The sequence below is a fragment of the Oreochromis niloticus genome, linkage group LG19 (genome assembly GCF_001858045.2).
Source record: "Oreochromis niloticus isolate F11D_XX linkage group LG19, O_niloticus_UMD_NMBU, whole genome shotgun sequence".
In the NCBI taxonomy this organism is placed as follows: domain Eukaryota; kingdom Metazoa; phylum Chordata; class Actinopteri; order Cichliformes; family Cichlidae; genus Oreochromis; species Oreochromis niloticus.
The window spans coordinates 12,276,190-12,303,868 of record NC_031983.2 but is presented as its reverse complement, the minus strand read 5'-3'; the positions used below and the strand labels follow the sequence as shown (position 1 = coordinate 12,303,868).

General features: G+C 39.3%; 1 protein-coding gene across 2 annotated transcripts in view; it reads left to right on the top strand.

Annotated features, from left to right (window-relative positions):
• The first annotated feature begins 2,243 nt into the window (after positions 1 to 2,243).
• The window catches only part of ltk (leukocyte receptor tyrosine kinase), a 60,965-nt gene continuing 35,529 nt past the window's right edge, over positions 2,244 to 27,679 (top strand). The window contains exons 1-2 of one of the 2 annotated variants that reach the window (XM_005477065.4): positions 2,244 to 2,530; positions 26,065 to 26,157. In XM_005477065.4, coding sequence (XP_005477122.1) covers positions 2,479 to 2,530; positions 26,065 to 26,157 — 145 coding nt within the window. In that variant the 5' untranslated portion in view covers positions 2,244 to 2,478. The remainder of the gene's footprint in view (positions 2,531 to 26,064; positions 26,158 to 27,679) is intronic. The other variant, XM_005477064.4, reaches the window with a different exon arrangement.

Below are 27,679 nucleotides of genomic sequence, written 5' to 3'. Positions count from 1 at the left end.
CACGCGAACTTTTTGCTTCCAAACATCTAAGACTGCTCAAATGTGATTTGTCAATAGAACAAAACCTCTTAAAAGGGAAAGTCTTGTTCTTTGACTACAGACTCTCAAAATATTCAGATGCACTCACTCACCATGTTGTTAGTTACACCCATTAAACTGTTCATTAACATTAACGTCTAATCGGCTGATCACATGGCAGCAACTCAATTAGGCACGTAGACGTGGCCTGACAAAGTTCAAACTGAGCGTCAGAATGGGGAAGAAAGGTGATTTAAATGACTTTGAACGTGGCATGATTACTGCTGCTGCTCTGAGTATTTCAGAAACTGCTGATCTATTCAAATTTTCCAACATAATGATCTCTAGGCTTTACAGAGAATCGTCTGAAAAAGAGAAAATGTTCAACTAGCGGCCGTGTTCTGGGCAAAAAATGCTTTGTTGAGGTCAGAGGCGACTGACCAGACTGCTTCGAACAGTTATGAAGGCACAGTAACCCAATAACTTGTCACAACCGAGGTATGCAGAAGAGCTTCTTTGGCTGCACAAATAAAATACTCTACGGCAGCAGAAGAGCACACTGTATGCCACTCCTATTAGCTAAAAATAGGAAAATTGAAACACAAAACAGGCTATAATAAAGACCAAAATAAAAGAGTAGCACATCAGAAAAACGTTTAATAAGATGAGTCTCAATTTCTGCTGTGACATTTGATGCTGGGGTCGAAATTTAAGGTAACCAATGTGAAGGCATACATCATCTTGCCATGTGCCAATGGTTCGGGTTAGCGGTGGTGGGGTAATGGTGTGGGAGATGTTTTCTTGGCTCACTCCGGGCCCCCTAGTGTCAGCAGAGCATCATTTAAATGCCACAGCCTACCTGAGTATTTTTGTTGACCATGTCCTTCTGAAGTAAAGCCTGCTCATCCACTGCTGCTTTTTTGGTTACCCACTGACTTGTTTTCCATCACTTTAATCTGACAGCTACAAAACACTTGAAGGTATTCTGGGTATATGCATTGTTTATTTTAATCCCCAAAAGTTTGAACAATCTTGAAACCTGAATAAATATTTACTCAAAAGCAGCTGCTGGCAGGAGGTATTAATGATCTCATGGAGTAGCTGTGAGTTATATAAGAAGGAATCAGTGATAGTGTGATGTTTGGCTGAGTGGTGAATCACATGGCAGCAGCTCACTGCATTTAGGCATGTACACATGTTCAGGACGACATCCTGAAATTAAAACCAGACATCGGAATGAGGAAGGAAGGTAGTTCAAGTGACTCTGAATGTGGCACGGTTGTTGGTACCAGACAGGCTGGTCTCAGAAACTGCTCATTTCTATCCTGCCTTGTATCAGGAAATTGTATGAGTTCAAGTTGCTTCTGGGGGTGTGGGTTCTATTTTCTTGACACCTTTTAAGCCCCTCAGTATCAACAGAGTTTAAGTATTGCTATTGAACATGTCTATCCCTTTATGGCCACAGTGTACCCATCTTCTGATGGTTTCTGCTAGACAGGATAATGCACCAAAGCTCATATAACCTCAAACTGCTTGCTCAAACATGTCATTGAATTCACTGTACTCAAATGGCCTCGACAGTCACCAGATCTCAGTCCAATAGAGCATTTTTGGGATGTGATGAAATGGGAGATTCTCACCATGGATGTGCAGCCAAAAAAAAAAAAATCTGCTGCAACTGCCATGATGAATTAAGCCAGTTCTGAAGGCAAAACGGGGTCCAAACCGATACTAGCAAGGTCTAGTAAATAACACGTTAATGTGTCTATTTACAACACCATAAACTCCAAACTTCCAAAATAACCATAAAGTTGGAAAACTTATTTTTATAGCTAGTCTTCATGAATATAAGTGGGCTCTGGTATATGACTATTGCATTTGACTGCATTCATTTTATCTACAGATGTTCCCTTTTTGCTGTTTTTGACACTGTTCAGATAAAACTGAAATGTGGAAAAATGTTTAATGATTTTCTGTGATGTTACTTTAATTATGCAATAATGTCCGCTTTATTTTAATTTTTTTAATTTGATTTTCTCAGGGTAAGGTGTTTAATCCTGGCGTGAGAAGCTGGTTTGCAGAGTTCAAACCTTTCCATAAAAGTCTGTCTTGACATATGTGGGCAGAGTGAGCTTGAAAGCATAGGACTCGGAGCCCTTTTGACTGGTGACTAACACGCAGTGAAAGGGAGCAGAGGCAGGGGAGGAGGGTTTGGAGGGAGGAGGGTTTGGGGCGGTTGTCGTCACTGGGAGCTGCAGCAGCATCAGCATCACCGGAATGAGTAACAGTGCGCAACTTGAGAAATAACTACAGTGTCCGGAGGAGCGCGCGTGTGACCGTTAATCGTTAACTTCACGAGCCGGGTTTCTCTTCAGCGTATTCATGAGGGCTTAAAAGGTGCCAGCAAGGAAACCCCCAACACGGACTCTCTGTGGAGCTGCCGCCGAAGAAAGAGGAGCCATGGACTATATAAAAAACCACAACACTTATCTCCCCATCTTCATTTTGATAAGTAAGTAACGCACTTTGACTCCAGTGAGTGTTTTGGTAAAACTTTTCCCGTCTTCTCTCTCCTTTTTGCGCTTACTTTGTGTTTTCTTTAAATGGTTGAATGGGCACATTTGGCAACAGTGTGCCACGTTAATTAGCCTTCCTGCCTTTCTGCAGCGTCGTGCCACTCACAGGGATCACGGGGGGAGAGTTGGTCCAGGGTTTAGACAGAGTCTGTTGCAGTTTGATCCGATCATGAATCTTTGGCACAAAAACGCGCCGCCTCGCACACGTCCCAGCGGTGCTTCCACATCCACTCTGAGAAGCGACATCAGGCGAGGTGTCATTTTCTCTTGAGGCAACACTTGACGGAATTTGATTTACATTCATTTACACTGCAGCAGGACGACAAGACTTGGCAAGGAATGGGCTCTCGGAACAGTTAGTGGGGTTACATAATAATTCTATGCTGTTGATTATGCTGCTTATTTTAAATAAACAGAGGAAAATATGACATTTTTCTTTAGGCTTTAAGCAGATTAACCCAGATTTTGTTTTGTTAAACCTAACTGAAAAAGGCAAATATCATTAAACAAAAAAGGCCTGAATTTTCTTCCTTTTCCCCTCCTTTTTAGTATTAAGAAAATATAAAAATAAAATCCATGAATCACTGTTTACTGGAAGAAAATCACGTTTGTTTGTGCTTCTTGCCTGCCAGATCCAATCAGTCTTAATTTCATATGAATAGAGTGAGTGTTTGTGACCAGCAGAGGCATGTCATGTGGTCAGGGAAATTGTGGTGAACTCACTCACAGGGATCCACTAGAGCTGGCTTATTAGCATCGCTGTGACTTCCTCTGGCTTTAAATCATCTCATGCAGCACAGTTAGTTCACTTTTTACACGCTAAGGCTATTTTTAATGATCTGATCATGCTTATTGAAAGCCAGATTTGTTATTAGTTCTTTAGAGGGGGTAGTTATTATTAGTACTACTCCTGGTAAGTGCTCATATATTTTGTTATGTTTCACACAGGTTGATGCAGCACCACATGCTTTCTCTGTCTGCTGAATAGCTGTATGTATCATATATGTTTAGCCAATCAACATGTACCCAAAGAGGGCAGTAGATAGCTTACTCCACTTGAAGCAATAACACCTTTTTTTTATTTGCAAGCAAAAGCCACATGCAGGAGTCCCTCCCCTTGGCTTTAGCAGCCACTGTGGCTGGATCAGTGTAAGTGGCTCTTACTGCAGTCACTCCAGTGACAGGAATGAGTCCAGGATGAGCTCCGCCAAAACTCACAGTATTATGTCAGATCCCCCTCCTCCACCCTCCGAGCCTGAGGCACATGTAGCATGCATCCGACTCGTGAGGGATAGTCTTCTCATACCAGCGCGGCCAATATTTGATTTTCGCAACATTATCTATTCCCAGTATTCTCAAACTACATGTGGGGAGTTGGAGAGAGAATCTTTAACCATAATTATAGAAAGCCACTAAAAATTACAATTACACTGAGTGGAAATGCAAAACAGATCAGCTGATACATATCTGACTGAAAATTGCTTTCTCTGCTGTGGCAAATACTGCGTGATCAAAGGGCGGATGTGATTAACCAGGTTGCTAGCACTGTCCCATTTTGTGCTTAGTGTTGATTAAGACAATAAACTGTATAAATGATGGATGTGTGCGCCGTGAGGTCACCCATCGGTTTGTAGACGTCTCACTATTCTGTAAACATGTTTATCTCTTCTCTAAATTGGGGCATTTTATCAGCAGGGTCTAGGAGGCCATTTGAGGCCAGCTCAAGTGGCCGCTCAGTGAACTGTTTCTCATACTCCTGCATTGGTGTCTTTTCATCATATGTGTATTATTAAGATGCTCTCATTATGTCATTTTTTTAAACATCACAGTTATCGTCAATACAAGTATATCTCAATACAACTGCTACCAGTTGTATGCTGATAGCATTTACTCCTTTTTTTGTGGTTTAGGCACTCGTTGAACTGTAATGATAGGACAAGTATAATTCCAGCATCAGAATAGGTACAGGATTTCTTGATGGTACAAGTAGATACTGCTTCCTTGAATGGAAATATATGTTCCAAAAAATAATTCATATGGAAAACGTTAAATTGCTTTCAACCCTCACTGAGACGCCAGGGAGAATCGAGACATTGCGTGAGGGGTCTTTCTGCAGAATATCGGTGCTGCTTACTTTAGTTTTACCCCTGCTCACTTCAAGTGATTTATTTTTCATTTCCTGTGAAATACGCTACTGTTTTTTTTGTTGCCTGTACAAAACCAGTGACAAATGGTAAGTATTCTTTTGGAAAATACCAGATTCGTATCCTGAAAACTCACTCTAAATTACAGCAGAAATATTACTTGCCATTATCATCAGGATGAAATGTTTGAAACTATTTCCTTGTCTATATAATTTGTACATGTTAATATTGGCATGCCAAAGTTCTGCACTACAAATATATTGGACAGTAATTTTCATGTCACCATTTACTCAAGATTGAACATCTCCAAACAGTTTTTGTGTACAGTAAACTACTTTGCATTTATACAAAAACGATGGTACAAAACTATCGAGCCGAAGGAAAAGATTCGATTTTTTTTTCCAACACTTATAAAAACACATTTTCAGTGCAGTCTTTTTAAAAGAGGCTTATCTTTTATTTGATACTGTTAATTAAATTCCTATTATTTAAGAGACATATACAATAATTTGTACAAAAGTCTTGCCTCAAATCTTTATATTTTGCTGCCATCAGTCTTTCTTGTCATTTTTTAAAAAGTGGTCTTGAGCAAAAGTTCTCCAGGTTTTCTGAAGGTCCTTCTTAGTACTTTTTCACTCATTTTCAGTTGAGTCTGAAGAAAAAAAAAAGAAAGCAACTAACTTAAATAATGAGTTCATGTTTGTCCGTTTTTACAAGCTTGTCACAAAATTACACATCATGTTCCCGTTTCTTTAGTTGAGTCTCTCAAAAATGCCAAAGATAGATCTGGAAAGCACCTGATTGGCCAGTGCCAACACCGCCAATGCAGTAAAAGCATACCTGGATAGAAACACACCCAGTCATGGATTGGCCTCCCCAGAGTCTGGATCTCAAAATGGTTAAACCCAATGATTTTGACAGAGAACAGAACAAAAGGTAGCCAACATCCAAAGAAGAGCTTTGGGATGTCCTTCAAGAAGCCTGGAAGACTTTTCCTATAGACTGCTTAAAGAAATTATAAGAAAGTTTGTCCAATAGAGTTCAGGCTGTGTTAAAGAATAAAGATGATCATACCAAATATTGAGTTTCAAACTTGTTGAGAGTCCTATCTCTTTTTGCCTTATATACTGTTTCCATCTATGTTTGCACAGGGTTCAGTAAATCACCTGTTTATCTTGTTCCTTGCAAATCAGATACAGGGTGTCTCGAGACTTTAGCGTAGTACCGTATATATGTTTGTCCTCGGTCCTCTGATGAACCCAGCCTCTCGCCCTGCGACAGCTTGGATAGGCTCTTGTCCCTGCATGACAATGAAGTGGATAAGCGGTAAAGAAGAAAGATGGACAGATGAAATTTCTCCTTCGCCTCACAGAAAGATTTAAACACACTTTTTGAGAGCTTTCTCATAGGTGGAACTCTCTAGACTTTGCTTTAACACAGTGCAACGTGAAAATACATAAAGGAGATGGCTTTAAAATAGGATTGTACAACAGAAACAGTTACTGATATCCAAGTTTCATAATCTTACCTTCTCCTCATGTCTAAGAGTTGTGCCAAATTCCAAATTGCGTTTTTCGAAATGGCACAGAAAGAAGCAGAGACAAAAGCCAACTATCCCATTAGTTTTAGGAGAAAGTGATTCTTTTCACACTGATTCAATCAATCACTTCTTTTTATCAATTATCCGAATGCCACTGGGGATTTCCTAAAAAATGTGAATTGGCAAGAATGCGTTTTATCATGAAAGAATTTAAAATATGCAAAAGCATAAAGTACAAAGAGTCAAATTCCGATCCTGTGATCGTGCTTTCTTTCTGCCGTATGACCCTTTTCAGTAGTTTACCCTGTTTCTGCTTCCAGTAACAGAGGCCAAATTGACTGCGTCCTCAGATTTCAGCTTGAGCTTTGATCACACTTTAGCTTTTATAGTTATTCGCGATATCTAATTGAAACTAAATGGGATTTCTTATGCATACTATTCTATTGGGACTCTAAGGTAAATACAATGGAAGTGTGACTGCAGTGAATGCGTGAGCTTCCTGACTCAATATGTGGTTAACTGCTGGATCTGATTTTGATTGTGAATTTCAAACAGCGCTAACACTCAGTGTGTGTGTGTGTGTGTGAGGCTTTAATGATAGTTTTAATCACCTGTGTTTATTTTACGCGTCTCGGTCCCCATGTGTCTCTGTGAATGTTAAAAGACGACCGATCTGATCTGCACTTAATCAACAGAGTTTGAATGCAATTACTGCACGCAATGTGCCCTTCGCTCGTTCACATACACAGCGTGTCAGTTCAACATTGGAGTGACTATTATTATATATAGAAAAACCACCTCCAGAATTTACCTGCTGTTTAATGTGGCATTAATTGTAAAGAAGGCAACTTTTTTGGCAAGATCAAATAAAAAAAAAGAAAGGTTGACCCAAGATGAGCGAATTTAAGGCATAAACTGGTAAGTCCAAGTTTTAAACTTGTTGAGTAGTTATGTGTTTATATTTCAGGAACTTGGTGTGAGGATTTGTTGTATTTATATGATCACTCTGTTCACTCTGTTTTAAGAGGTGCAAACTGTATCATTTGCATGTGCAAGTTGTTCTCGCTTTCCTCTTCAAAACATCTCATTTCCTCAGTCTTTCTCCTTTCTGAAGTTGTCTGGCAGGCTTTGGCATCGACCTCATGTTTTAGAACTCCATCTGTCTTTTTATCTTGGAGGCTCTTTCTGTTTATTGCTATCCGCCTCCTGAACCATCAACAGCCTGTAACACAAAGAGACAAGTGAGAGTATTTCCTCCTGTGTCCTTTTAGTGAAGTTGCTGGTCTAATGTCTATTGCTCAGGTGTAGTTCGAGGGTAATGATCTTTTTCCACTGCTGGCAGAAAGAGGGAGGGATAGAGGATCAAAGCTGACCTCGGGGGCTTCCCTCTTCTGGCTGGCTAACAGATAGATGAGTAGCTAGCTGTGTGTCACCCATGTTCAAGGGCGACTTTGGGTTGGGACAAAGCCAAACCCTTTTTTTCATAAAAAAGTTGGTTAAAAAGAAGGGTGTTAAAATAGTCCAGAGATACAATTAGGCAGAAACATGATATGAAGCTGACCTTTGGCAAGATATTCAAAATGAGTGAGATTTTAGACTTGGCAAACATTTCAAGTGTCCAAGTTAGGTTTTTTGTTTTCTTGCTTAATACTGTAATTCAAAGCTTCAGATAAATGAAAATGATTAATAGGCTGGAACTAACTGCTTTTTTCATGATTTATGACTGTGACCCACAATGACCCACTGTGACAAGTTCTAAAGTAGGAAAAGAGAAAAAAACAAGTGAGACAGCATAAATATTTTTTTTATCGGCCAAAATAACATGTTTTGCATTTGTAATGCACAAACTGGTGGTAACCTTTGATTTAAGCTAATTTTTTTCAGTGAATAGCACCAATTGTGGGTGTTGATGGGTTTCCTTACGTGAACTGTTCACTTCAGGTAATTGAGCAGGGTTTTTGTTGGATTAAGTTTAGCGATTCAGGAATCCAACGTTTGTAATTGTAGGTGAAATGCCCCCAAGCTGCTCCTATTAGCATCCCTTGTGCTACGTTAGCTCTTCTGCTAGCAAGTGCTGCATGTTGTAAGCGATATACAACTAAATTAAACGGATCAGTCATATTACCAGTCCTGCTTTTCAAATCAGGATATAACAGATACACTAGGAAATATTGTATCAGTGCATTCATAGTTAAGGCCACTGCAAAAACATTATCTTTATTCTTTGCTAGGGTTAGTGTCAGTGTTCAGGGCTACTGTCACTGCATGAGCCACTGTCCTCTGGGACATTTATGTTATTTTTTAGAATTCACTATTTGATGTTATAATTCCAAACTGCTTCATGAATGAGTATTTATAGGACCGACAGCGATACTGATATTTGATACTTTATATACTTCCAGAGAACTCTCCTTGTTCGTGCCATTACACACTTCCATGAACATGTGTCCTAATTAGCAGTCTTTGATAAATCCTTGTTCTTTAAATAAAAACAGACCACTCTCTCAGGCCCTTATTTTCATCCAAGTGATTGAAAACACCTTCTCATACTTTTCCTACCATATCGTATTATTTTCCTTAATAAATAACGACTGAGTATAATTTCTTTCATTACTTTTTTATTGCTTCAGTTGAGTGAAAATCTGATAATGTTTAGGTCATATTTATGCAGAGTTGGAGAAAATCCCTAAGGGTTGATAAGTTGCTCCTGCAATTGTAAATTATCGAAAAGAAGTACCCTTGTCAGTTTCTGAGATCTCCAGAGATGTCCTGTATGTCAACAGTCGCCCGATACTCAAAGAGGGTTCAGAAATATTTTATTACAATGGAATCTTTAGTATCCCAGAGGTGAAGGGTAATAAGTTTTGGAGTCTGGCACACTGATTGCAGGCATCTGATTCTTTTCACCAGACTTCATGTAGCACTGTAGTGTCAACATTAGGTCAGAGCCAAAGATGCATTTATTCAAATTTCAAATTTTGAAACACATGGCAGTTTTTCAAAAATCCACCTCAAAAATTGCCACAAGAAACAGGAAGCAATTTTAATATTTTTTAAAATAAAAAATAAACTTTGTACACGGATTCTCTTGAGTTCTACAAATATTGTCGCATTTGACCTCTAGGGGGCGCCTACTCAAACATTTGCTGTCTGCCAAAAGAGTGGGAGGTGTCTCAAAGTCAAGGCTTTTCACCTTTTCCTCTCAGCTGAAGCTCGCAGCACAGTGAATTTTATTGAAAAGTTTAACAATTTTTCACAGACCACAACTTTTTTAGTCTTTACCAGAACTTACACAGATGGGCTAAAGATAATATCTGCCAATGTTTTTGAAGGTTATTAAAAAAAGAACACACATAAATAAATCACACCCAAACGATGAGAAGTTTCTCTTGTTATGATTTATGAGTATGTGTTTAAAAAAATGTAAATATACAGATGGTCGTAAACAATCTGACAAAAATGAGTGAAGTTTAAATATATTTACTTCTCACTCCTCATAAAGCAAGGCACCTAATAAATCCTGTGGGTGTTTACTTCTGTGTTGATGCAGAGTTTTTCAAATTAAACTCTTTGCTTTTAAAGCCCAAATAGCGTGCAACAGACCCTGGTGGATCAGAATTAACTCTAAAAACTTTGGAACTCTAAAAAAAAAAAAAAAAGAAGCCATAAAGGATAAAACTGCAAAAAGATGGGAAGGCGAATACTCTCATTGCAAGACTATGTTGTGTCAATCTGAAATTGAATGGTGAATTGTGGTTTTTAAGAATGTAGCTGATGGCATGTCAGTTTTTTGCACTTTAGTCAGTGACAAACTCTAAGATGATCTGTGTTTCCGAGGATGAAGTCTGCAAAACATGATTGAGGAGTTTTGTACTCAAAAAGCAAGGCGTTATGCCAGAGAACGTACTTGCATCCATAAGTAGCCCTTAGTATTAGGCCCTTAAAATGTTTTCCAGAAATATTTATGAGGACTCAGACATTTATTAAATGCATATAGCATTTTATATAGACATTTGTTAAATATTTCTATAGATCTTTTAACTGTAAATTGGGGTATGTTAAGGCAAAAAAAAAAAACAATATTAAAAGAATTAATGACAACGACAACAATGACCGTTTCACACAATAATCCAGCCATCTATCCATCCATGCATTCATTCTCTTCTGCTCCTCCAATTCAGGGTCGTCAAGACCCCATCCCAGCTGCCATAGGGCAGAATAATTCCCAGAATAAATGAATCAATATTGTGGACCACTTTAAGGGGGATCACAGCAAGAAACTCAAACCTTCGAAACAATCTCCTCAGCAGCCTTTAACAGAGTCATGCCCAAGCCAGCCGAAAACCAATCTCTTCAGTGTGCGTTAGGTCGGCCCCAGGGTCCGCTCCCAGTAGGACATGCCTCACCTAAGAGGCATTCAGGAGGCATCCTAGTCAGATGCCTGAACCAAGTCTGCTGTCTCCATTCAATGTGGAGGAGTAGCGACTTTATTCTGAGTCCTTCCCCAATGATTGCGCCATTCACCCTATCTCTAAGGCCGAGGACAGACACTTGATGCTGTTTTGTCCACAGTCTCATTCTTTGGGTCACTCCTCACACCCTGTTGCCATAGATGACGGAAAGATGGAAGGAATATTGACTGACCAGTAACTCAACAGCCTTGCTTATAAGCTCAGCTCTGCTCGGCACTGCGTCTACATTACTGCAGACTCTACACTAATCCGTGTGTCAATCTCCTGCCCTCTTCCTTCCCTCATTCATAAACAAAATCCATAAGATTCCTGAACACCTTGGAGCAGCAACTCATTTCCAACCTGGCAATGAGATGGACACATCATCCTTTTTTGACTGAGGTTTTCAGACTTGGGGATTCTAATTCTCATCCCAGCTGCTTTACACTTACCCTCACACTGCCTTCATTTGATGAAGCCTGTAGAATTACATCATCTGCAATCCTTCATCTGTACCTAGAAATTCTATCTATAAAAATTATGAACAGAACCAATAACAACTGACAACCCTGGTGGAGTCCAACATGCACTGCAAACCAGTCTGATATACTACTAACAGTGTGAAGCAGGTTCTTTCTACAGGGACAGAATAGCCTGCAAAAGCAGGTCTGATAACCAAACTCCCAAAGCACCCCTCACAGGACACTCCTTGAGGTGTGGTAAGCACTCCTTCTACAGGTCCACAAAACACATGTGGAGTAGTTGGACAAATTCCCACGCACTCCCAGATGTCCGCAAGAGAATGGAGAGCTGTTCAAGTGTTCCAGAACCAGGACAAAACCGCACATCCATCAGATATATATATTTGTGTTGGTGCCGTGCTTCATTAATGCCTTTGTTGTATTCATTTTCCAACATCTAAGCACAGCTTTGTGTTTCTTCACTAATATGACTCAGAGTTCACCCCAGTTTGGCTTTAGGCATTAAATGTTTCACATTTCCTCAAAGACACACAGGAGAAGGTCGGCATTTAACAAGGATATTAATATGTCAGAAAGGGTTTTGAAGTCTGTTCTAGAGAATGATTGGGCAGCAGCAGAGATCCAGACTGCCTTTATTCTCTTTTTCTGTATATACTAACGGAGTTATCGTGGTTTTCCTGGTTGTTCTGGTGCTCATTTAGGAGCAAACAACAAACAACACAGTCTTACAGGAAACCCTAAATGCATTTAGCCTTGTGCAATAGTAGGAAATGTCGCTTCAACAAACTGTCAGACGGAATCAGTCTTAAATCAGTCTTAAATCACCGGGCAGCAGATATTCTGGTTCGCTAAAGCAAAGTGATTCAGTGAGTCATACAGCGATTTTTTTAGGTCTAATTTATGCCTTTAATGCTGAACTGAGACACTGCTGTTTGATCTCAGGGAAGAAATGTCAGCTTACTGGCCCATTCAGACTGAGTGGGAGTTGAACTTTGTGGTTTGAGATGAGAAGGTCCTGCTTCAGTCTCCTCGGACCCCCCGGGGTTTTATCACAACAGATGTCGAGGCGACCAGTTCGGACACTGTCAGCTGAAATTCTGCTCACGTGTTCTTGGTGCTAATCTGTGTATTAAACTTTCCGAATAAATATATGCGTGTTTTTTATCGGATGTGTTTCTGCGTTAGTTGTGAGTTGCCGAAACGAAAGCATTTCAAAAGGTGCAACTCTGCTTTGAAGGCAGACGGTCTCTGTTTGTAGTTTGTGTCACACTCTTCACCTTCATTAACTCACTAATTAGCGAGGAGTTGGCGAGGAGCTTGCAAAACAAGTCAGCGTCTTCAATACAAACTACCTCAGACGTCTGCAACCATAAGGAGGTTTTCAGTGAAATGCGATATACTTCTTTCCAGACAAGTTCTAAGAGCGACAGCAAGCAACCTCCCACGGCCACTTGCAATTGATAGGGAGTTTTCCCTAGTGACTGGTGGTTATCAGAGGGTCACTGACCATCGTCTAGGTGTGGATGACAGGAGAATAAAGATTAAATGAGATAAAATGAGTAACAATATGTAGTGTTTGTTGCTGGCCAGCTGGGACAGACTAGGTCTGTGAGAGATTTTAGCTCATATCAGCTAATTGTGAAGTAAAAAGTATATAGGCTACATATAGGCTAAAGGGAACGTAGTGTGTAGAGTTCAAAAATGACAATCTTTTGAAAAAAACCTGTGTCAGTAATTATTTCCAAGAGTTAGGTACTAGTGACATCATTGGTTTACTCAACTGAAACTACTAAGTCAAGGCTAGAGAACTCCCTGTTCACCTCTTGTTTTTGCTATCATAGCTTAATGCCACCCCACCAAGCTAAAGCCAGATAACTGTCTGTTTTCTTGAGACCACCTTGTGGCTTAATGTATTTGGATAAGTCTGCAGTGTGAATAAATAACCCATCAGTCCATTTGAAACTAACACAGTAACCAGATTTTGGTTTGGATTGTGCAGTTTTTATTTAATTTGCGTGATGGATTGTGCAATGCGGGCTACAAAAATGTATAGATGGCATATTTTTTCTTCTATATGAACACTGTTTGAGATGTATGTAAAGAAGAAGGGCTTTTGGCATACTCTGACAAGAATGAAAATGTATTTGCGAAAACACAACTCCTGTTAACATAGTGAGAGCTTTTTACTGTCCTCATCACTCCAAGCTTTTATTCAGTTGATTTTCCATCAAACTCCCATGTCCTTGTTCCATCTCAGCTAAACTGTGCCAAGCCACCTTGAATTGAAATTCTTATTAGCTTGAGTCTATGCTGCTTTTAAGCTTTGTATTCATAATCGGGGAGGAAAAAACAGAAAATTGCATGTTGCGTTAAAATCTCTGTGTTTTGTTGAAAAGGGACTTTCTGGGAAGAAGCTGCGTATCTCACACGATAGGCCAGTTAAATGAAGTCATGCTGCAGCCAATTAAATCATAAATTGAGTTATGGGTCTTAATTCCTAAATGCCAAAGGCTGATTCACTGCACATGAATGGGTCCTCAGAAGTCTGTGGATGCTGGCAAGACGTTCAAGCTCAGCAAAGGTGTGCATATTTTGACTTGGACATGTACAATCATCCATTTGTCTAGTTTTTATATAAAAAATATAATATAATAGAGGCTCTTTATGGAATGGAGACAACCTCTTGGTCTCCATTTGCTGAGACACAGAGGTAGAGTTGAATCCAGAAGGTCTTTGGTTGCGATTTCCATCAGCACAAATGCAGTCCTGGTCATTAAAGCCTACTGGGTGAACATGGGTTAAGGTACTGGTGTGTATATATATATTTTAAAAAAGAGGAAGAAGATATTTCCATTGTTTTATTCACTTCAAGTGACTAATGATTTGCCGCAGACCCATAAATTCATTATTGTTTAATTGCATTAAGGTGAAATTTTGGGTAAATGTGGGTTTTTTTTCTGTTGCTATCTTTCTCTTTGTTCTGACCCTGAGAAAGCCCCTTACTTTAAGTCTTCATTGTCTAAAAGCAAGAAGGTGTTTGGAGAACAAACAGTGTTTTGTAATGTTCAGTATGAAGATGAATTTTCTTTTTAAGCCAGGACAGCATAACTTGATTTTCTAGTGTGTTCTTTCAGGGAGCTGCCTCATTTGTCACCATTTTTTTTCTCATAACCTTGCCAGTGAATACTTTTTTCCATGTTTTTTTGGTATCTCCACCTCTGAAGTCTTTCGGGTTTTTAAAGTTGCTGCTTGTGCAAGACCCAGACGAATTGTCACAGACTGCGCTTTTCTAAAGTTTTACACCTTGAGCGAGTGGAGATTTAAATATAGGAAATACGCAGAAGTGAGGTCAGAAGTGCTGAATCCGAATTTTGTCATTGGATACTTAATGACTTCATTATTTCAACAGATAAGATTCAGTTTGTTTTTGTACATCTCTTGTTTTCATCTGATAATATGGGTCACTAATATGAGGGTAAAATCAGGTCTGCATGTACCATTTTGACATAATCACACGAAAACTATCAGTTCACCTTCAGTTCAGTTCAGTTTTATTTATATAGTGGAAAAAATCAAAACAGCGGTCTCCTCAATGTGCTTGGTAAAGACCCTACAAAAATACAAAGAAAAGCCCAATAATCACAAGACTTCCCATGAACAAGCACTTCTACAGGCACTTAAAGCAAATCACAGGTATAAATAGTAAAATCAACTGGAAGCACTCAGAGAGCGCAAACCTCCACCAAAGCAGCTCACTCTGTTTTTTATGGTATTTACTTTTAAGGGAATAGTATTCTATTTTGTATATACTCATTTTATTTTCTTTGATCTTTTTAAACATACCGTAAGACGTTTGTAGTGCTGTAATACTCAGATAAGGGTTAGCCTGACAGATGTTTACTTTGATTATGCAAACATTATGTAGACGCAGGTAATGAGTAACAGATTTGTAAACAACTGGATACGAATAACTTGAGCTTATTATGTAATATTGAACTAGAGCATATTTCTAACTAACCAAGCAGCTCATTCTCTTTCTCTTAACAATACTTTTTTAAAAGATTGATGACATTATTGGGGTCAATTTTAAAGAAAGGCAGATGTAATGTAAAAGGTCAGAGGTCAAATGTGACATGATATTTGAATGCAAACTATAATGTCAAATGTAGTATCCCCATATACCACTATATAAATAAAGGGAGGAGAATTTTGAGCATAGTTTTAAAGATAAAAGACATTTTATGAATGTTTGACCTTAAAGAAGAGGTCAGAGGTCCAATGGGGATACTTAAAATCCCCATGCTGTATATCACTCCCTACATGCCTAAATGTTCTCAATACAAACGATGGCAGTAAATATCTCTATATAGCATTATTATCACTTTGACCTTCAGTTCAGTCTGTTGACCTTAAAGAAGAGGAGTTCGGAGATCAAATGTCACATGTTATTTCAGATCTTTATCTTTATATGATACTTGTATGTTGACAATACCCACCACACAAGTAAGTTATAAGGCTTTTTGACAATTTTTGACCAATAAACCATTAAGTTGACCTTGAAGACCTTGGTGGGTGCAAGCCCATTTTTGATGGATTGTCAACACGACCCCACTCTGCACCCCTACGAAGTTTTTTTCGGATACATTCAAAACTTTTCGAGCTCTTGCATTTACAGACAGAATGACACACAGGCAAACCCTACCGAAAATATAACTGCATTTGTGGAGGTAATGATAAGCTGCTTTGGGTTTCAGGATCGTGGGGTCATTTGTATGCAGACTCACTCACGAGGTTTCCATCCTAGTGTTGGTAAAAATTTTAAAAATAAAATTCCAGAAAAAAAACTGCAACAGAAAAATTAAGGAAGCTGATTTTTTTTTTTAAGCCGGTGACTCTCAGTTACTCTGCAAACAAAAGTACGTTTCCTATTTAAAACATTATTGTTGCTTCTATTGCTGCCACCTGTGCAAACATTAAAAGATATCTTCCAAATCTGCTTTCCATATGAGCAAAGGGGAGACAAAGTCCACAGTCGCTGTTGTGGACAAAACTGGATTCCTCAGTTCATACGAAACTAATGTGATTCTTTGGATTGCCCTTTTTATTTGGCTAACTCGACAGCTGAAGTCTCTTATCCTATCAGATACACTTGTCAAATAAAAATTTGCACACAAAAAAAAAGCAAAAAAAATGAGACCTGTGGATTTCTTCCATACTGAAAGTGCAATAAGACCAGATATTTCCCTGCTTCATATTTTGGATAGTCACCGTCTCACATTTTTTGACATATTACCACAGCAATGCATATCATTTAGACACAAGCAGAACCAAAGCTTGACAGGCCTGTCATGCATAGTAAGCAAACACCTTTTAGAGAAAGGAAACACTGTGGGAATATTTTCTGGTGGATTCTGACATGCTTTCGGTTAATATTCTTAAATCAGCAAACGCTGCGTTGACACATTTCCACCCTTAGAGTTTCGACGGGGAATTTACTGGCAAACGGTTGAGCTGAAACCCACAATGAAAAGCTTTAAAACAACTGACTGGAGTAAGAAAATGTGCAGGTTTGGGTACAGCACTGTGCAAAAGTCTTGAGCCGCAGCCTATTTCTCCATATTTTGCTAGGAAAATGTAAAATGTGAATCCTTTTCATGTTTAAAAGCTGGAATATTCATGTTGTACTGTATGCATTGTAAAAAAAAAAAAAAGAAAACACATTACACTGTATTGTACACAGTAGCACTTTATTTTTTTCTGATGCTTCAATATTCACCTGACGATTAAATAAATGGGAGCACAACCCTGAATGAAAGCCAGCAATTTGCTTCAATTTCCAGTAGTGATGAAGGCTGTCCGCAGCTGTTCCCAATATGTCTACATGTTTATTTGGATACACGAAACCTGAAGACATTAAGGACAATTTCAGGGCCCTGAGTGAATTTTAATTTGCCTCTGCATGTCTAATACCTCTTCTTTCTAATGGCTTTGTGGATGACTGACATAAAATTAAAGTAGTGCAAAGGAGATTTATGGTTCAGGATCGTGCTGGTATGTACAAATGGTTTCCAAATATGTGTTTGTGTGTGTGCATGGAGCTAAATAGATGAGGTTTTGGGGGGAGATAGCAGCATTTTGCTTCTTTTGGACGAGCCTCCAAGAACAGTCTGTAAGGGGCAAAGAAAAGATCCTAGAAATCTTTTTCTTGGTAAACTTGATGGTTAACGACATTCAAAGCATTAAGTGGTAAGTGGCGACCTGGCATCAGACGGGAAGAAAAAGTACATTTTTATAGACTCAACTTTAATTTCTGTTGCTTTCCTGTAACTTCTAATTAGGGCCACACTCGCATCATAAGCCAGATATTGCATGACTAACACGCTCTGTGATATTTTCATTAAATTGAGCTGCTTGTCTGTAAGGAAGAAATTAAAGCACTGATAGCCGGAGGTGGTAGATTAAAGAAATGGATGGGGAAAACAACATTAACCATTCGTGTCTGTCGCTTTCCAGCAGTGTTTGTTTTTTTGTATTTTTTGTGTGTGCTTTTTTAAAGAATTTAAACTTGAACCATCAAATCTGGTTTATGATGAAATATGTCATGTGGTTTGTTTGTAGCATCTGGTTAAGCCAGGGAAAACTTGGGGGATGTTTTGAAGCTATGTTAGCAAAAGTACGCCAAAGTTTAAGTTGCGAAAGTGGTGATGGCTTCCACCGAGTGGGGTTAAGAACATTTCTGTTGTTCTTTGTCACACGTGAAAGAAAACTAAATAGAGATTTAGACTGTAGGTATGATTAGAGCAGCACTTTAAAGCATTTTTCAACGATTCATACACAATATAATCAGAAGGGAGAGCATGCTGTGCCAAGGTAAATGGACTGCATTCAAACAGCTCTCTTCTAGACTTATTGACCACCCAGAGTGCTTTACGCTGCAAGCCACATGCACCCACTCAAACACAGGCATGCAGCACTTTTAACTAGGCTATACAAGGCTTTTCCTATCATCGACACACAGACAAACACACTGACATACACACACATCAATGGATGCATGTTTGGGAGGGGGTCGGTATCTGGCCTGAGGACACATGCTCCACTGAAGCAGCTGGGGATCAAACTACTGACTTTCCAATTAGTGTGTGACCTGCTCTCCCTACTGAGGCACAGATGCCCCAAAAAAACACATTTTGCAGTTTTGATCCACATTGCACCAAAACTTACTTACTTCTCTTGCTGAAGATGAAGAAGACGACCTTTTCTCTAAGCTCCATGACGTTCAGCTTCCTCCTGACTACCGACACAGAGCGTGGCCTCGGCAGAAGAGTTATCTCAGGAGAAAGCATGATGCAGATGAACATTAGTTTTAGCTTGATGACAATAGAAGTAACTGACATTAAAGAAAATGTGACAAATCGCCGTGATATCGGAATAACAAGGACGCTTTCAGGAGCCATGTGTGGGAAGAGCTTTCCTTAAGGGGTATTGACCAGACATGCTCTCTAAAGACAGTAAACTTTGTTAAAGGCTGTATTTTAACTCAAACCACAATCTTGCCCTTAACCTAACCAATTACTGTTTGCCTAAATCTAGCCAAGTGGAGACTGAAAACTGAATACAACAAAAGAAAAGAAAGCTTTCTGCCGAACAGCCTTTAGAGCTGAAAGCCCTGAAGGCGGATTTCTCCCAGTGCTCTCCAATTCTAAATAAGTGCTTTTTCCTGTATAATCTGTGTCTAAGTCCCATATTGTAGATCAGAGGAGAGGGTAATGGCTCCATTTGGTAGATCTGAGGGAGGAATACAAAACTCATGGAAAGCTAAACTCCTTTGCCCCTTTTCTGTCTTCAATACGCTTTAACACAGCAGATTTATTTGATGGCTGGAGCCTTTGTCTGTGGAGTGTGCATGTTCTCCCTTTGCCTGTGTCCATTTTGTCTGTGTGCTCCGGCCTCCTCACACAGTCCAATTAACTTGACATGCAGGTCAGGTTAATTGGCATGGATGTAAGGGCGAGTCTCTGTGTTAGCCCTGTGATGGACTGGTGAGCAGTCCGGGGTGCACACCGAATCTCATCCAGTGGCAGCCGGGATCGGCTCCAGTGCCCCCACAAACCCGTCTGAACAAGTGGCCAAGAGAACGGATGGATGGTTGGATTTATTTTATGTTTTTTGTCTGAAACATTGAAACTATGAAGGTTGTTCATCTAAAGAGATGACTTCTATTTTAACACCAGCTTGCAGTATTTCTATCAAGCACTATGAACCATTTCTCTGAACCGACAAACCATTTTTTTCCTTTTTTTGGTAAAACATACAATAAGCGTCTTTTCGTAAGTTGTCACTTTAAGACATTTCTTCATAAACATGATAGTAAATGGGTTTTTTTTTATTTCTACTCTCTGCCAGTAGACCTTTGGGAAAATTCTTTAGCATCAAACAGGATCGTTGTGCCCTTCTTTAATATTCTGCAAAACTGTAGCTGCGTCAAACTTAATGCAGCACTGAAGAAAAGAGTTGTTTGTCACTGTCCTGCTCTTTTCCCGACCATCTCTGCTGCAACTATTCAATAAAGGGCAAAGTGCCAAAAAGTGAAATGCAGAAATAACACAGCACTGTCTTTTCTCTTTCTTCTCACATACTCTAATTAGTTAGCTCCCTTTGCAGTCTTCAGCTGACACATCCTTCTCCGTATTCATTTATTTCCTGTGTAGTTTGGTTCCATTTTCTCTTTCCTCTCCCCTAAAGTCGGTGCAGATTTCTTTACCTGAAATTTAATATAAACTAAAGCCCATGTTAGGTTTTAAATATCTTCGAGCCGTTCAGCTTTTAGATTTTTATTAATGGCAGTAAAAGTGATTAAAAGCGAAACCGGCACATTAAGTTTTTTAACCTTTACCTCTTTTTCTAACCTTGTATCAGAGTCATGCTGGCTGTCCAGGAATTATCAACCTCCTCTTTTTCCCAAAATGTCAGACTATTTTTTCTTCTGCCAAAGCCTATTCCTGTTGTTTTGTACTTTGTATTGTTTTGATAGCTGTTCTGAGTTTGCTCAAACTCATTTATGACATTTTCCTTTGACTTTTCTCTCCTTTTCTGATACTTTTCTGACAAAGCGCCAGCCAAAAAAACCCCAGCTCCAAAACACTATCATCTCAACTGCACCATGAGTCATAACTAATTGAAAGTAATGTACTGTACGGACGTACACCAATCAGCGGCAACATTAAAACCACCTGCTTTAAATTGCCCTGGATCCTTCAAGATATAGACTGTCTGAGCCCTCTGAGTGTCCCCTGTGAGGTCACGCACCAAAACGTTTGCAGCAGATCCTCTAAGTTTCGAAACGAGGCCTCGATGATAAGATTTGTTTCCACAGCACATCCCACAAATGCTCAATTTCATTGAAATCTGGGGAAATTGGAGGCCCAGTCAATATCTTGAATACTTCCTGAGCTTTTTCTTTTTGATCGAGCCAGTAAAGGGAAATGACTTGTATTCACCCAGACATCCAAATGGCGATAGGGCACTTTCTTCTATCTCTCCGTGGTGTAGTGCTGAAGCTCTACTTTATAAATATGTAATAAACTGTGTGTTTTGTTGCTTTTATCATATAAAGCATTTTGGTTTTCACCACTCCATGCCACCGTAGCTCTTACATGGGCTCCGGTCACATGTGCCAGCCTTTGCCATTCACATGCACCAATTAGCCTTGGCTGACCATGCCCTTTGCACTTTTCCATTTTACATTCCACCAACAATAATAACCCAGAGAACAGACTATAAATTGCTCCAGTAAAATCAATTGGAAATGAGTCACTGCACGTGAAAGCATAACATCCCCACGCTCACACGTGTATGTACTCCGTTAAATGACTTCCATGAATCCAGTCTCTAACTAATGATGTAATTTTACAGTCGGTTTTACGTCACTTTACTGTCACTGTTTCATCATTAGTCTCCCAGAAATGTTGCCCCCATCCCCAGTTAAGTAAGAAGGATCTCCAGCCACTTCATTGATTTTATTTTTTCTTCTGCTTCTGGATTTGGTTTTGTGATTCAATCGTACTTCTTAGCTTGAAAAGAAGCACTACAAAAATAGGCAATGCGAGTAGTTGCTGGTTTTGTTTTATTACAGTGTATTTGGCTCATTTTTCCGCCTTTCTTTGACGTCCTCATAAATAAAATGCATAGTTCTGAGACCAATTTGCTCTAAACTGCACACTTGAAAGCAATTACGATGGTTCAAACGCACATGATAGTGTTGCTAACAAGAACACGGGTAAACTTGAGGACTTTTGTTATGTGAATATGTGAGGCATTACCTTTGAAGTTCTCTCTTTATGGTCCATATAGATGCCCTATAGTCAATTTTAATTTTTTCTCATCTCCTTATGAAATGAATTCCTCATGTAAGTGGCCTGTTTTGAAACTGGCCACAAATTTTCTCAAAAAAAAAGAAAGAAAATGCATCAAGTAACATTTTGTGTGAGAAAAATGCAAAAGCATGGATGCACTTTGGTGAATAAATTGTAGTGTGGGACATAAAATCCTAATAAGACAAAAGATTAAGATCTAGTATTGTTTTTTCTGGGGGTGGGGCTCGTGTTTTTTTCCATATCAGAACAATATTAGTTCCATATTTTATTCCTTTTTGATTAATCTCCTTCTAAACCACCATCTGTCTTCACTTCTGAAATACTGAATTTTCATTTCAATTATAGATCGTGGCTCTGTCTATAGCCAGTTCAGCTGTCATGTATCTTGGGAATGAAGGATAAAGGCCTGGTAGCGAATAAGATATTTGAGAGGATAAGGACTTTATTAGGCAAGTGTTGAAAGATGAAGCTTCTTCCTACAGAGGATGATTCTGCATAAAGCGCAAGGAGATGAATTGTAGGTACTTAATGTTTCCACACTCATTGTTATTTTTACCAGGTGCGAGAGCTGTGCAGAACTGTGTCATGTCCCACTGAGCTCTAGTGCTGCTTTAAAGGAGGTATAAATCCACCTAATCAGGTGTTACTTAAATATTATACATATCTCTTTAAGAATATCTGTAGGAACTACTGGATGGCTTACAATAGCTTACAATTACTTTGAGGTGTCACGGATAAATACAACAAAATAAAACCAGTGCCGGTACCAAAAAAAGGAAGATTTATTTATAACACACGGGAAAAGACTCAGGGAAATCGAGTTAACGATAAAAACTATTTAAAAATTAACTATAAAAACCGATAAAAACCCTGAAAACTATGAATTTCACATCCGAGCCTCAACTCTCATGGCCCAGTACCAAACGACTCACAGAGCGGTACCGGTCCATAGCCCGGGGGTTGGCGACCGCTGCTTTAGACCACCGCCATCTGGTGGGCTTCAGGTAGAATGCAGGTTCAAGGTACTTCTACACTGGCATGATTTTTCTGACCTGGAAACTACGTCCATGTTTTATATCGTTATGGCACCAACCTGTAACTCAAAATATCCACACCCGTAATAATGAAAACTTTATTTTCAGCAGTATTTGTGAGTTAAGTGAAAATGACCAGTAGACCCTAATCATGGTGAAAACGGAAGATGGCATCTAAATAACACCAAAAGTCAAAAATATATTTTTTAATTTGTTGGTCTGGAAACAAAATTTGCTGCAAAACTACAAAACTAATTAGAGAGAGAGAGAAATGCCCTAAGTCAGGTGATGTGATGATTTAGGCACAGGTAGAGAAAGAGAATCCAGGAGCGAGCGTGTAAATAGCATTAGGCAGTGCTCTGGTTGTACCTTTGCTTAGCTTAATTTAGCTCAGACATTTACAGCATGCCACTTTCATGAGCACATGGAGAGCGAATGTGTTTATCCAGTGCCGAGGCTGATGTAACAAATAGCTTTCGGCACTCAGAAACTAGCCTTGAAGATAAAAACTGTATAATTCATGGTCTGCTCATTAGAAAATTGCTCCGAGTCCTTCTGAAGCTGCAATTTTGGAGTTATTTGACTTGACAAGCAGCCAATATTCACACGTACGTTTTACAAAAAGCTTTCTTGACAGGCCCAGATGTTGTTGTTGTTGTTGTTTTCACACATTTCCTGGTGGTGCAAAGCAAATCCTCTGAGGGGCCAGCGTATGCGATGGATGACAGAGCAGCAGATAGGTAGGAGATGGAGGCCAGGTTATCCCCCTTATCATCAGGCCACAGAGCAGCAGCCTGATGATAAGTTCCTTTGATTCTGGCTGCTCTGGCTTTTGAACAAAAGCTCACTCTTAATGGTTTCACTTCTGCTGAGTGACGGAGAGACAGCAAACTGGTGGCAAAGAGGCCCCTGCTAGTTTGCTGCCTTTTCTATTGAGCTGTTCAGATCTGCAGCTTCCACTACAAAGCCCCGTCCCTGAACTTAGCTAAACTACAACGCACAGCAGTTTTCCGACTCCACAGTACCTTGATAGAGAAACTAACAAGGGCAGACTCTGCTTTCAACTGAGCTGACGGCTTTTAAAAGTTACACTCTCCTCAAAGGCCTTTGGTGCAGTAACAGTGTAGTCGGGGTCCTGGACTGTCATCAAAGAAACTCACTGCCGGCTGATGATGATGCAGATAGTTCAGTAATTCTTTCATTTCCTTTCTAGCTTAACAGAGAGTGTTTGGGTGTTTTTTTTAATTTGTATTTTCTATTCTTCTTTATCTTTTAAATCCATACTGGACAAGACAAGAAAGGAGTTGGAGGGAGTAAAATAAAAAGTTTGGATTCTAGGGGGATTCCCAAGCTTATGTTAATAATAGCCGGTTAATGGTTTTTTTTTTTCTTCTTTTGTCTGAATCCTTTTCTTTTTTTTCCCGCAGTTTAATTTTTTCCTGTTTCCGTGCTCGGGACTATCCATAGCAGCTGTTATTCCATAATTATCAATAAATAGCAAGGCTGCCATTCATAGGCACGACCCCTCACCTCCTCATCATTAGCATCACCAACCGCTTTCAGTAAACAGCAATTTCAGCTATTGAATTTGTCCTGCTTGGCTTTTTTGACTTTGCCCTACAGGCATCGGATAACAGTAACGTCACTGTTCAGGGGCCATTACAGCATTTGAGTTGTGGCCCTCTAAGATATTATCATCTCCCTCATTGTCCACTCGTCATGCTAGTTAATACGTTGAATGTGACTTTTTCTTTCAGCGTGCATCTCCAAAATAAGAGCATGTCTGTTGATTGTTGCTGCGAAGCAGTAAATGCTATTTCTGTATGTATATTTCCATTCATTTTAGAGTTTATCTACGAGGAGAAAAAGATAAAAAATATTATATTTGGGTGGTTGTGTGAGCATTTAAGCCTCAAGGCAAGCTGTCTTTGAAAGGGATTGAATTAAATGGGTGACAGTAAAACATTTTGACTCAACTACATCTAATAGACTGAGAGGTTGGTTTCACAATGTGCTGCAGAAAGTGCCACATGCTGGAAGAATTTCCAGTGTGTGGAGTTTCTTGCATAGCAGAAATAACTGCTGTTTTTTTCCCAGGTCTCATGGATTCGGGGCTTGTGTAACTAAAAGCGTTGGTTTACTGTTAAAGTTATTGTATTGCAGCAGTTTTATTCCTTTCCATGACTCTTGCTTGTATGTGAAGTGCTGCCAGAACCCCACTTTGTTTTATTAAAGGTCTCAGACAGATGCCAAAAAAATAAGGAATCAAATAAAATAAAAGTTAGGCTGGGAAAGGGCCAGTTGGTAATTGCTTTCGTTTTTCGTCTTGACATGTAAAGTCCTCTAATTCATGTGAAACTGCATGTTGACGATATATTTTCACACCTGAAAATTCTGGTGTTAGTTTTGTAGCATTTTTGTTGCGGCGCTAATGAGGCAGCAGTTGAAACTCGGGGTAATTATGCGTCATACTCAGTTTTTAGGTTTCCACAGCCTGGATTCAGGGACCACTTTGATGTTTTCCTGTTTCATTTTTCTTAACAATGTTACACTTTGTTTCGTCTTGTTTGCAGCAGCATGGTTCATTGGTAGACGCTGCTGTAAACCTCCTTTATTTCAGCTATTCATACTAAATCTGAGTGTTTCTCTTTGACTCATCCATGAAAGTTATTGATTCTGTCAAACGAAACAAAAAGATACACTGCCTGGCCACTTTGTTAGGTACACCTGCCAATCACAGCAACTTAATAGATTTAGGCCTGTCAGGTTTACAGTAAAAAGGATGCTCCAAGAGGAGGAAAATATCAAGTAAGCGGCAGTTCTTTGGGTGAAAATGCCTTTTTGTTACCTAAGGTCAGAGGAGAATAGCCAGACTGCTTCAAGCTGACAGGAAGGCAACAGTAACTCAAATAACCACTCGTTACAATCAAGATGACCATACCAAAAGACCAGGTGCCACTCCTGCTTGCTAAAGACAGGGAACAGAGGCTACAATTCCCATGGGCTCACCAAAATTTGGCAACAGAAGATTGGAAAATGTTGCCTGGTCTGAGGATGTGCGTAAATATGAAAGCATGGATCAACCCTGCTTTGTATCAGTGGTCATGATGTAATGGTGTTGGGGAATTTCTCTCTGTACAGTTTGGCACAGGTTTGGTCCTTTATTACTAAATAAGCATTACTAAGAACTACAGTAACCATCAGTCCAGTAGCCTCTGGGATGTGATGGAAAGTTCAGCATCAAGGATGTGCAGCTGACAAAATCTCCAGTAGCTGTGAGATGCTATCGTGTCAATATGGACCAACACCTTGTTGAATTTTTGCCATGAAGAGTTAAAGTGGTTCTGATGGCTGCAGTTTACCAGAGTGACTGAGGACAGTGAAATGCTTGTATGACCTGCCTACGTCTCGAACTAATAAAACCTGTTTGTCTCTGTCATTAGTGAGCAGTACCTGCCACGCCCTTTTTGACCGATTTCTGGACGAAGACTTCCCAGATGAGTTGCTTCCTCATCCCCTGGACAATGACAGCCACTGTGAGTTTGTATCTAGAATACAGATGTGTTGATGAGTTGACACAAATTGAAAATCTGTATTCCAGTTATCACCTGTGTTGTTTTTATTGCGTTTCTCACACTCATTGCATGCATCTATATGAATATTTCCTTGACTGGAAAGCGTGGTTAAATTAAGAACCTTAGTAGTTTGTCGCGCAGGCAGAGGATAAAAAAGACTGACATCTGTCAAAGATGACTACATTGGGAATTATCCCTGAAAAACTGGATCTTTGAGACACTGAAAACTACAAATTTTGAATTTCAAGTGCAAGCATCACTCGAGATGTAACAACACTCCCCTGTTAGATTTTTAATTGCCAGGAGCACAAGTAGCGTGCTGATGCCTGTGAAAAAGCAACATTTTTACATCATTTGTGATCAGAGGAAGGCCACTCTTATATCTGGTTTAAAGAAATGAATGTGGGTTAATATGAAATAATTATTTAATAATTCTGTGCTTTATCCCAGGAGGGATTCCTAATTCGCGTAGCTTGCTGCCATATTAGTGGTTAAGGCAGTTTCCTCTCCAGTTGTCACATGATGTCTTGAACGTCTCCTCCGTCCCCGTCCTGTTCATCAACCCCCACACAGAAGACACAAAATCAGTCAAAGGCTCTGTCTGTTTGACTTTTAAACAGATTTTGGATTTAAATTTGATTTAGTGGAACTAAAGGCTTTGAGCTGACATTTTATACAATTTTTTTTTTAATGTTGTGGCTTTTTTAAAATATATATCCTTCACAGCTTTTCATTTTCTTAGTCAGAGTTTTTCCTGTCTGGTTTTGTCTATTCTTTATGTGTTTGGAATTTGCGTTTTATTACTTTTTTATATTAAAGAGAGATATTTTCAGAGAGAAGCATCACTGGAGGAGTCGCATCCTCATTTTTTTCTTTAGTTCTGTCGGGATTTTTCTGGTCTCGAGATCATAAAGAAACACATTTCTCGTTATCCACTCTCCACCGCAGCCACCGCCACCCCAATCCTTCCAACAACAAAAAAAAACTAAAATAACATACGGTTTTACTCATTCCCACTCCGGCATTCATATAAATGAGTTTGGAGGCTTTATTTGTGAAATCACAGATGCTGTTTATTCACTGTGAAGTTTTGCGGACAAGTTGTTTTTTTCTTTAATACATAATCAGCTTGTTTCAAGATTTTATACATAGTGGGATAAAGATAACGTGAGAAATATACACTTTTTCAGTTCTTAGATTTTGGGCTATTTCAGACTAGTGGAAAGAAAATGCCATTAAGACATATTTTATGTGTATATTTCAGTATATTTGTTAGCTTGGAGCTGTAATCAAATCAGTGCATTTTTAAAACGATACAGTAATTACACATATTCAGACAAAACCATTTTAAAAAACCTATAAGTCAAACAAATAATCTGCATAATCGTGTGCACTGTGAACGCAAGACTTACAATACCACTCTTCAGCTACATCAACCACTGCCATTTATTGTGATGTACTCTTTTTTTTTAAAAAATGGAGT